The sequence below is a fragment of the Epinephelus fuscoguttatus genome, linkage group LG18 (assembly GCF_011397635.1).
Source record: "Epinephelus fuscoguttatus linkage group LG18, E.fuscoguttatus.final_Chr_v1".
NCBI lineage: Eukaryota > Metazoa > Chordata > Actinopteri > Perciformes > Serranidae > Epinephelus > Epinephelus fuscoguttatus.
In genome coordinates, this window is record NC_064769.1 from 4099462 (window position 1) to 4111517 (window position 12056).

A 12056-nucleotide genomic window follows, 5' to 3' on the forward strand; every position below is an offset into this window, starting at 1 on the left:
AAACTCCAGTGGTGTTGTGATGAATCACATCAGTCTGATCAGCTGCAGTGCTGTGATGTCCAATCAATAACTGATGTCCATCAGGGGGTGTGTTGGTTGGTAAAAGACTTCCATGAGGGCTTCACTATCCTCACTTCCCTCTCCACTGAAATTCCTCTGAGTGCATATATTCAATTGAGACATCCTACAAGATGGCGAGTCTCAATGTATTTCCAGGTCAAGTGATCAAGGATAGAGGATAGAGGAATCAAGGAGAGATATAGGGATGAACCCAGTGACAAGCTCCCTATGTGAACAGCTCACTCTAAGGCAGGGGTATGCAACGTGTGGCTCTGGAGCCAAATGTGACTCTTTCGCCCCACTTAATCATACATTATTCTGTTTGTTGTGCTAACCTTAATATTTGTTTATTGTGTTTCATATCATAGGCGCACAAATATTTATCCATATCTCATAATAATTACACTTTGCTCCTCTGTCTGAACCTCCCGGTGTCCAAGGCTACTCATTTATTTTAACAAACTGGAGGCCCGCTCCTTATTGCCACTGCTTTCTAGCAGGGTTAGGATGCAAAAGCAGAATGGTATACATTGTCAATGTTGCACTTGTGTCAATGGAAACACACTGAACATGATAACGCACAGTATGGCATGACCCAGAGAAGACATAATAACTTTTGGATGATATTTTTTTCTGTTGGCAAACTGGTGGAAGTGGATCATAGTGGATAACTGAAAAAAGAAAACAATAAACAGATTATTTTGAGTGGTAACGTGTTACATGACATTGTAAATGTAGTTATTTTACCCCAAATCCTGTTGGTAACGTGTTATATTATTTTGTTATTACTAAAATGTAATTTATTACTGTAACACATTGGTTTTTGTAAAGCATTACCCCGACACTGGTTACGATGGAGCTAGTGTAGAGTACTTTAGAAAATATGGTTAAAAAATGGACTGTTATCTGATGGGCCGTTAAATTGTTTTTCTGTGCAGTGTTCAATTCTTAAACTTGTTGTTTGTTGTGTATTATACTCAGTATTATGTCCAATAACTCAGACAATAATATGTACTTTTTTATTGTAAATATCATAGGTTAACATTGCACATGAAATTGTTCAAGGAAAAGTGTAAAACACATTTCTGTTGCAATTGTGCTTCTGTTGTAGGTTTGTACCTGACATGACAACCCAGCCTCAACTGTCCCCGGAGTCCCGGACCTCTCCTGCAACTCCAGGGTCTCCTCCATCAGAGATGTCAGCACCCCTGTCCAGTCTGGCTATCTCTGTTCCCTCAGTGGCTTTAAGCCCCTCTGGAGAGGAGGAGCGCCCCCTGTTGTTGTCAAACACACGTCAGCCACACAAGTCCTTAAGCCGAGATGAACAGAAGAGGACCTCCGCTCACTACAACCATGGCCATGAGGCACATAGCTTACCACCAAGCCCACTGTTTACTATGGAGAATGGTAACTACCAAATCATAGGAGACCATGACAATCCAGCTGTCAGCCATATGTTCTTAGCAGAGAAGCTACTCAATACAAACAACAACACCAACGACTACAGCACCAAAAGAGTCACCAATGGCCATGTGCTGCAAAATGTGGAATCCAGTAGTGACAGCATGCTAGTGAGCGAAACAGAGGAGCCTAAGGGGGAACACACACCCTTCATTACTTCAGATAGCACCACAACCCTGTTGCTCAGAGCTATGGACATGAGCAGGACTAACCCAGCATCACCAAATAATGACCTGCAAGACACGTCATCCAGTCTCACCACCAAACAAGATCCAATCGCTGTGTAATATTAAATTGCTGAGAATCCTTTATGTTGAGAGAAAAAAGGAATAGTCACTATTAAACCTTTATTTTATATAAGATTATTTGCTGTGTAAAGACTTTTAAAGAGAAATGGAAAATTAAACTTTTATTTTAGTGATGTAGTAAATAAAGAGTTTTATAAAAAAAAAAAGAAGAAAAAAACATGTACAAATATGTTCATGTCTTGTAGGTAAAGTGCCATACACTAGTATGTAGCAACAATTCACAGTGTATTTCAGTGCAGAAAAAATATCAGTGGTGCCTTTCTGTTGAGTATGCTTAAGGGAACTGCAACATTGCATACTGGGCCATATATTCACCATCTTATTCTTCCAGTTAACAATCAAAAATAACTTGCTGGCTGCTTTTAACGTCCTGCAGTTAGAAGTGCCCACTGACATGACAGTTTGTTATTAAATTTATACGAGGTGCATGCTACGTCTCAAAATGCTGTGATGGAATAATGAGCAGTTTATGTGGTTTCCTCTCCAGCCATTTGACCCGACCGGTCGATTATCTGATGTCCTTTTCTGCTGAAATACAACACTTAACTTCAACACCTGGACTTCAACACCTGGATGATGTGATATGAATAAATGATTAATTACCTGCATTTGATGAGAGATGGAGAATGTTTGAAGCATAGTGATTTTAATCATCACCATCCAGAATCCTGCTGGTGATTGAATATAATAACTGTTAGATAAAGGTGCAATCACTAAAGTCTGGCTCTGTAGTGTTACTAATACTGTCACTTATATGCTTAACATAACTCCATAGATATGTCTTTTGAGTAAATTCCAGACTGGGATTTGATCTACATTTCAAGTTTACGGTTTCTATGTTACAGGGGTACTGCACTGGTGTATTGCACTTAGATAATGTTTAGAGACTCACAAGGGACAGATTTAAAAAAAAAAATAAATAAATAAAGAGAATGGTCAGAGACATCAGAGGATGGTCAATGAGACATCAGAGGCCTAAATACACTGACTTAGTCCTTTGTAAGAGTCAAGCTCAGTGCTGGCTCCTACATTTCCCATAACGCTGGAAAGTATAATTTTGAATGTAAAGTTTAATTTCATTCTATGCTGGCAGGTATCCACATCTTCACAGAGTGCAGACTGACTCAAGTCAGGTGCTGCCATCAGAAAAAATAACTACTCGCATGAAGACCAGCAGTGCTATGCAATGCACTTCAAGAGAACACTCCAGTTACTTGTGCCCTCCATCAGCAGTACTGAATGATATTACTGATTGCATCTTTAAAGGCAAGAATATCTGCAAAGTGTGTACTGAATGGAAGACTGAAGATATGGCTCATTTTGTCCTTCGTAAAGACATCCATGTGTCCCTGAGTAATGCACTTTGGGGATTCTAAAAAAAGTTGCTAAATATATACATGATGGTTAACTGATTTAATTTGTTCACTCATATCTCTGTTATGATTGACTGTTTTTTGGTCTAAATTTAGCTTGGTACAATTTCCAAAAAAAGCAAGTGCACACATGCAATATGCACTTATTTTTCCAACTACCCTAGCTTCCGTTCACATGTGCAGTCTCTTATGTGTGATTTAAAAAAGAACATTTTGTCAATGTCTGCTAACGTGAACATAGTTTATAAAAATCTGCCAAAGACTGTCACCACTTCTTGACCCTAGAATAAACAGATTTTATTGAAGTAAATTTAAAAAAGCATTACTGGGCTCTGTAATCAACCATAGTTTGTTGAAATGTATTTATGTAGAATCAGCAGTCAGCCTAGCATCTGAGTATGATGTTATAGATATGCTGCTCCATGATTAATGTTTTAATGGTGGCCATACTTATGTATTTCATATTTGCATTAAGATTATTTATTATTTGATTGGTATTTCCTGTTCATTACAAACAATAATTACTGATTTTAGTATAAACATTTATATTTTAACAAACATATATAGCCAACTGTCACATGGTTATTAGTATGAAATAGAAAATAACTACTTGCATATTTTGTCACTTGTATGCTTAACATAACTCACAATGCATTGCTTTTAGGTCTAGCAGTGTCTTCAAATGATGTAAATACACCATGGAAAACTTCAGTGCTGTTGTTTCTTATTAAATATTAAATCAGTTCTGTGTTTTGTGCCTCACAGTGTCATTATATTTCTCTTTAACAATGATCTTTCAGCTCTTCTGCCTTACCACTGAAGAATACAATGAAAATGTATCTTGTGCTGTATTGATAAAGACATTTTATTACATTTCACATTTCATCATATATCTGAAAATGTTAATACGTAATTAATACATTTTAAAAGGAAGCAACACAGTACTTTACATTCATTCATTCATTCATTCATTCATTCATTCATTCATTCATTTTCTGCAACTGGGTTGAGGGGGGGCTGGAACCTATCCCGGCTGACATTGAATGGGAGGCGGGATACACTCTGAACAGGTTGCCAGACTATCATAGAGCTGGCACATAGAGATAGACAACCATTCACACTCACATTCACACCTATGGACAATTTAGAGTCACCAATTAATGTATGTCTTACTCACTTAGTTCCTTGTTGCTGGAAAGCTAGTTGCAATGGCCTTGTGTTTGCAACAGAGTCTGTGATCAGTTGCCCTCCCTTTAGTGGTTTGGGTTATGGAGCAGAGGTTTGGGCCTCTGCTGTCCCAGGCCCAGCTGGAAAGAGGGGTGCAGCTGCTACAGCAGCTGGAGCAAGAAGAGAAAGGTCTGGGGAAGGAAGCAAAGATCTACAGATGCCTGTGACATCTGAGTCACATGTCACTGTAAAGGTCCAATTAAGTTTTGGGACTTGAGTCTCACTGAGGTGTGAGGTGAGATCTCCTGGTGAGATGGGTGTCGCATAGCCCTCTTTGTTTGAAGACAAAGAGCATGCAGAGGAAAAAGCCTTTAAATTGTCCAGTGATGATTTTACCAAATGATAAACCATCTGTGGTCCTGTGAATCCCAACATTAGGATGTGTAATGACAGATACACGCCATAGACAAAATTTTATTACATTATTGAATATTATTACACGGCTCTATTAAATGCTGTATTCTGATTGGTCAGTCGCGGCATTCAGCGGTCTGATATTACTGTGTAATGACCGTTGCTAGTAACAATGGTCATTACACAGTTGCTTTGTAGCCCAGCGTTGCTAGGGACGCTGTCCTGCAACACTGCAGCTGTCAAACAACTTCCGAGGGACAAAACAAACAGAAGTGGCTGATTTTAACATTTCTTTTAACTTATTTGGAGAGTAGCTACAAGGATTTTGAGGAATGGGATGCCGCTGAAGAAGAATATGGACTTTCTCTGCCAAAATCAAAAGAACACGGATTTGAATACACACTCGGCAGTCATGCTTAATGACATTTTACGCGAGTTTTATTCCTCGGTTCAGTCCACTAAGCCTGGTGAGTACAAAACTTTCACCAAAAGTTGTCGAATCCGGTCGGTTTTAATGCACTTCGGAGGCAGACAACATTATTTATTTAACTGATAATTAGCCGTGTAATAAGCGGGATAATGTGTAATGAGCCGGTGAATACTGGGAAAATAACTCCCACACGCTGCGCGTCGGGGTTCTATTCTCCTGTCGGGAGTTATTTTCCCGGTATTCATCGGCTCATTATACATTATCCCCTTACATATGAGATCTGACATGATTAAATGGATGAATCTCCATATCAATTTTATAGGAAGAATTAATCTTTAAAATGGCATGGCTTCCAAAATTCTTATTCCTGTTTTCAACAGTGGCAATTACCCCTTCAAAAACATTCTTTAAAAACAGCATATTGTAAAGACTGACATACGCAGGGACTCAAAAGCAGACTCGTGCACAGTGGAAAACACAAACTTGTCCTTTAATCTTGCCAAAGTCGGTACACAGGAGGTCAAACAGCGGAGGCAAAGGTACAGAGACGGCAGGCAAAAAGCAGGGTCAAAAAAGGGTAGCTATTGGTCAAAAAACACTGAAGACTCACAAGGAAAAAACACTGGAACGCTGTCACAAAGAAACAAGACAAACTGGCACAGAGGGGAGAAAACAAGCAGACTAAATACTCTACAGGGAGGGGAGACAATGAGACACAGGTGCAACACATTAGGGGCGGGGCAGGTAATCACACAGGTGGGAAAACACAAGGGCAGGAAGTGAAGGACCTGAAATGAGACAACAGGTGAGTTTCAAAATAAAACAACAAAGATAAATGTGAGAAACAAAAAGTAACTTAACTAACAAGATGAGGTGTGACACATATTCTATTATAACAGACTTTATATGGAAGGAGAAAAGTCACAGGATAAAAAGAAAAGTTTTACATTCTCCAAAACTGGAAAGAGGATTTAATCTGCCAGATTTATACCACCTTGCTGCTCAAGCATTTTACCTACACCATGTAGTAAAAAGCACAAAAGAAGAACAGTGGATTCATATTGAAAATGTACAAGTTTATCCGCAAAACCTTTTTTCATGTGTATTTTCAAAAGGAAGAACAACAAGCTTCATTAATTTTATATTAAAGAACTCGGCAACAACATGGAGAAAAATGAAGAGTATAGTGGCTGAGTCGATAGCAATTCCGAAAAGCACTTCTTTGTGGAACAATCCTGGGATAGCTCCTCAAAATTCACCATTAAGCTGGTCTACATGGAGGGACAGGGGTATAGTAGTTGCTGAGGATTAAATGAATGGAGACGAATTTATCTCTTGGACAGATTTGCAAAAAACGTATAGTCTGTCAAATCAAAAAAATTTTTTAAGTATTTGCAACTCAGAAGTTTATTTCAAACCTTTGATTTACAGTCATCTGAACAGAAGAGCATTTAGAATCATTAATATTTGACTCAGAAACTGATAAGAAGTTAACAGTTAAAGTCTACAAAATCTTGCAGCAATTGTATTCAGTTACTACTTTGCTGCAATCTAGAATACAGCTGTGGAAGTTAGATTTTAAAGAGAATTGATATTGACTTAAGATGGAGTGATTGTTGGAATTTAACCAGAGATATAATAATAAATGAAAATTTGCATTTGAGCCAATATTGATAGAATACATCTCTTGGATGCTCCTGAACACATCATCAGTGATGTAACCTGGGGTCATCGGGTGTTTCGGGTCTTTCAACATCATACATCCTTGCCCAGGCGACCCAGCCATGGTTGATCAGACCTGCCTTGTGTTCAGGTGGCATTTGCTACTCCCCATAGATCTCCTCTCCTGATCCAGAGCCATCTCGAGGCTTCCTCTGCGATGTTCTTGATGGCTCTTCTCCTCTCCACTCTGGTGGTGCCCAGTGCACTCACTCAAGGTCTTATAGAGTGACTGCCCTGCAAACCCTCTGCAGCCAACCTCGATGGACAGACACCTCGCCTTCCAGCCCTGCTTGCGGCAGTCGATGACCAGGTCTTCATACTTGGCCCTCTTTCTCTCGTGGCCCTCCTCCAGCGGTCCTCCCATGGCACTGTCAGCTCCATAAGGATGATGTTTCTGGTTTTCTCTGAGACCAGGAGGATGTCTGGCCTCTGGGTGGTTTTGGCAATGTGCTGGGGGAACTTCAGCTGTTTTTCCAGGTCGACAGAGAGTTGCCAGTCCTGTGCCATTGCCAGGAGTCCTGGTGGGTTCCTGGCTCCTGTGGTTTTTGGCAGCTGCTCTCCAGCCTTCACAAAGGGGACTGCCTGGGTGGTGGGGTGGGATCATCTGCTGCTGCTGATTCACACACTGATGGCTTCTGCGATGGTTTTCAGTACCTGGTTGTGGCACCAGGTGTACCGACCCTGCCCAAGAGCTGCCCAGCAGCAGCTCTGGTGGTTCTGCCCGCCAGAGATCAGTCCATGTGACTTTTTGGTCCTCCACCTCTGCTCTCACTTCCTCCTGGACCAGTCTGCGCCTCTCCTTTCCCTTGGCGTGCTCGTACCGTGGCACTGGGAAGGTTCCCAGACGAGCTCTCCCTCAGGTCACTGCTCCCACTAGGACTCTGTGGCGTATCCGCGACTCTGCTTGCAATACAGCTTCGTCGGCTCTCCACTTCCTCCCAGTTCTCACCTTGACCCCTGCCTGGGCCACCTTGGGGTCACTGGAGTCCCTATACATCATCACCTCTCTTGCCCGTGTCACCTTAAACTCCTCCTCTAGTGATTTCAGGGGCAGCTGGAGCTTGGTGTTGTGACCTGTTGAGACTCCTAGACAGTCCTAGCCACCTCCTGAGGAAGTTGCTGACCTTCCTTTCCAATCCATCTACAATAGAGATGGGGACTTCGTAGACGAGCAAAGGCCAAAGCATTCTTGGCAGGATACCATGCTGGTAGATCCAAGCCTTGAACTTTCCGGGAAGCCCTGACCGATCCACTGCTCTCAACCAGCTCTCTAGTTCCTGACAGGTTTCCTGAACAGATGCTGAATCCTTCAGGCTGCTTTAAACACCTTGCCGAGGCTCTTCACTGGCTTTTCAGAGACAGTTGGGATTGGTGTCCCTCCGATGCTGAAGTGGAACCTGCTACAACTTTGCCCTTCTTCAACAGCAGTGACCTTGATTTTGCAGACTTGAACCTCATCCTTGCCCAACTTATCATTTGCTCCAGCCCTTGCAGAATCCACCTGCTGCCTGGTACTGACTCGATGGTGATAGTCAGGTTCACGATCATGTTCATCACTAAATCAAAGAGGATCACAAAGATGGTGCAGCCTGTGATGATCCCAACCTCAAATCGAAGTCGAGCCAGAGCACCACCAGATGAGCTGGATCACCACTCCTGTGAGTTCCAGGCAACCCGGTACTCCAGCTATGCCTCCCTTCTGCACTGAGGTGTCGATGTAGCCGTTGTTGGAGAGAAAGTCGGTCAGCCGTCTTGCTGCTACGCTGAAGAAAATCTTCCCTTCGACATTCAGCAAGGAGATGATCCTGAACTGGTTGATGTTCTTAGAATCTTCTTCCTTTGGGATCCAGACTCCTTCAGCGAATTGCCACTGCTGTGCCACTTTCCCTCTCCTCCAGATGACTTTCGGGATCTTCCACAACCGCTTCAGTAACAGGGGACAGTTCTTATAGACCTTGTAAGGCACTCCGCTTGGGCCAGGAGCTGAACTAGATTGTGCCCTCCTCACAACATCTTGAACCTCTTTCAGGAGTGGCTCCCTGCTGTCAAACTCCTTGATGGGTGGAGGTGGTTGTATCAGGATGTTGCAGTGCCCCAGCTCCTGCTGCCTGTCAGGGTCACTGCAGGTGGTCTGGATGTGCAGATTGATCTCTTCCTATAAAGGATGCTCGCTTCCTGGACCTTTCCTTCCTGCGCCTTCAGTGCCACTCAGCTCTGCAAAGGGTCAGCAGCTTCTTTCTCAGGATGGTTCAGCTCCTGTCGGATCTGGTGGATTTTTGCTGCTCTCTGGTTCATGGTGAAGGGAGTTCTTTCTGTCCTCTTCTCCAGTGTCCCGAACCTTTCCACAGCTAGGCTGACAATGATTGTCGTCATTGTCTGCAGCCTTCGGTCCACGTCTCCCTTCGCTGTTGCTTCTAGCACCGAGTCTGCGTCCTCATCAAACTGTTGCTAGACAGCTGTCTTGCAGGCCTGTGGCCATTTGACTCCAACTCTTTCCGGAGGTCTGTTCTGAGGGGTTGGTTGCGGCACTTGGAGGCTCCTGGCTCTATGGGGTATTTCCGGGCCTGGCTCCTCCTGCGTCTCACGGGGTACCCGTGCCTGTGCGTTGTGGTGCTCGCTCTCCCTCCAAACATCTCCATCCAGGTCTGGTAAATCTTTAGGCCTCGGCTGTTCTTACAAACCTTCCCACATCTGCACTTCATATTCGTTGTCGATTGTCCGTTGCCATTGTTCGTCAGCCTTAGGTCCGTCAGATTGGGGTGCTCACCCGGGCACCCCTGGGAGTATCTTTCCATGTTCCGATCTGTAGCTTGAGAATGGGTTTCCTCCTCTCAGAGGATGTGGTTTGGGCTGCCGCCCCGCCCCGCCCTGGTTGCCGTCTCTCCATGCTGTCCACTGTCTCTCCAGTCGTCACCACCCTATACTTGGTTGTCAACCAGTCTGTTCCTGGTTGCCACCGGTTTCTCCAGTAAAGTGAGTGATAGAATATGTCTCTTGGATGCTCCTGAACACATCATCAGTGATAACATAATATAACATAATGTATAGCACTTATTGCACAAGAGACAAAGTGAATAAATATGATGGAAACAAATCAGGGAACTGTTTAAAATACGGAGCAACAGACTCACTGTTCCATGCATTTTGGGAATGAAGTAAAATTCAGAGAGTTCGGTTTGAAATAGAACATTGGTTATCAGATATATTGGGTGTAAAATTTAACTTTAATTCCTCAATCTCTATATTATAGGACATGTTACATGACACTGTAAGGTATCCACAGAGTTGGATTGCTATTTTTTTCTTCAAAACTTATAATCCAGGATTGGCAATCCACTCACCCTCCTGCACTAATTCATTGGAATAAACAACCATGTTATTATTTGAATATGTTGGGAAAAAATTAGCCACAGAAAAGAACACATGAACTCAATTTGAAAACATATGGGGAAAGATTTTACGAGTATTGAGCACATGAAGATAAGAGGAAAAAAGAATGGTCTATGAATTGAGGCTTTGTTTTGTTCTATTTCCTTTATTGTTACAGAGGGATAAGTGGACAACAATACCACTTTGGGTATAATTACTGGTTACAATCTAAATGATTGTTTGGTTTATAAGTTTATAAAGTGAGAGAGATACAGATGCTGAGCTTGTGATGTGTATTACTGTAAGTCAGTCAAGTTATTTTCTGTTCTTTGTTGTTTCTTTTGTTTGTTTGTTTTACTTTTGTTTTGTCATTTGAAAGTCATTTATTTCTTCCAGACGTGTTGAGATCTTTAAGATACGGTGGCCCTGAAGTGCAAATCACAACGGCAAATCAGAAAACACAACAAATCAGAAAACACAACAACAAATCAGAAAACACAACAAATCAGAAAACACAACAACAAATCAGAAAACACAATGGCAAATCAGAAAACACAACAACAAATTACTAAACACAACAACAAAACAGAAAACAAAACGACAAATTACTAAACACAACAACAAAACAGAAAACAAAACAAAAATTATTAAACACAACAACAAAACAGAAAACACAACAACAAATTACTAAACACAACAACAAAACAGAAAACACAACAACAAATCAAAAAATACAACAACAAAACAGAAACGACAACGACATTAACCAAACTGGAAAAGGTAGGTATCCTCGGGCGACATGAATCGTCGCTGATTGGACTGGTCCGTCCTTTGAACTGGAAGGACATGGTTTACATGTTTTCAAAATATGAGCACCGCCAGTGACAACGTACGCGCTGCTATTAAAGGATATTTTGATGCAGGACATGGATATGACGTGATACTGGATATGCTGTCAACAATTCACAACATAAACATGAGTCTGCGTACGCTGAAGACACGTTTAAAAGAAGCAGGGCTGTATAGAAGACTCAACTATTCCCCACTCCCTGAGGTGAGTCGTGCAACTCTGATTGAGCTGGAAGGACCAGGGCAACTCTTCGGTTATCGGACTATGTGGCAAGTTCTCCAACAAAAACACAGGCTTCATGTTAAAAGTGATGTAGTAATGAGGTTACTGAAACAACTGAATCCACGAGGGACGGCTTTGAGAACACGTAGGAGGTTTACAAGATGTACGTATCACTCCATGGGTCCAAACTACATATGGCATGTAGACGGATATGATAAACTGAAACCATTTGGCCTGGCCCTCTCAGGATGTATAGATGGCTTCTCAAGAAAAATAATGTGGCTTGTTTGTGGACCAACAAACAATAATCCATCTGTCATCGCTCACAATTATATTAACTGTGCCAAGAATGTTGGTGTGGTTCCAATGAGATTAAGAACTGACCTCGGAACAGAAAATGAGACTATGGCAGCAATACAATGTACCCTCCGCCATGTGCATATGGACTACTATGCCGGCTCGTCTAGCCACAGTTACGGCTCATCAACAGGGAATCAGCGCATCGTGTCATGGTGGTCTTTTTTGCAGAAGAGGGAGGTTGGTGTCACAACTGTCCCCAGGCAGTAGTGTTTTGGTGTTTGTCCTGTCATTTCCTGTTTTATTTTGTCATCCTCCCTCTTGTGTCATGTCTGGTGTCTTTACTTCCTGTTCCCTCCTTTCCCGCTCATGTGATTACCTTC

General features: G+C 42.2%; 1 protein-coding gene and 1 pseudogene across 2 annotated transcripts in view; one reads left to right on the plus strand and one right to left on the minus strand.

Moving 5' to 3' along the window:
- Positions 1 to 3952, plus strand: part of nrg1 (neuregulin 1) — a 63989-nt gene extending 60037 nt beyond the window's left edge. Inside the window, exon 8 of one of the 2 annotated variants that reach the window (XM_049604036.1) lies at positions 1172 to 1296. Coding sequence is in view for 1 of the 2 variants with exons in the window: in XM_049604035.1 (XP_049459992.1) it covers positions 1172 to 1808 (637 nt within the window). In the remaining variant the exon portion in view is untranslated. Of the gene's footprint in view, positions 1 to 1171 lie in introns of both variants that reach the window. The other variant, XM_049604035.1, reaches the window with a different exon arrangement.
- Positions 3953 to 7022: 3070 nt separating this feature from the next.
- Positions 7023 to 9308, minus strand: LOC125906365 (uncharacterized; annotated as a pseudogene).
- Positions 9309 to 12056: the final 2748 nt, after the last annotated feature.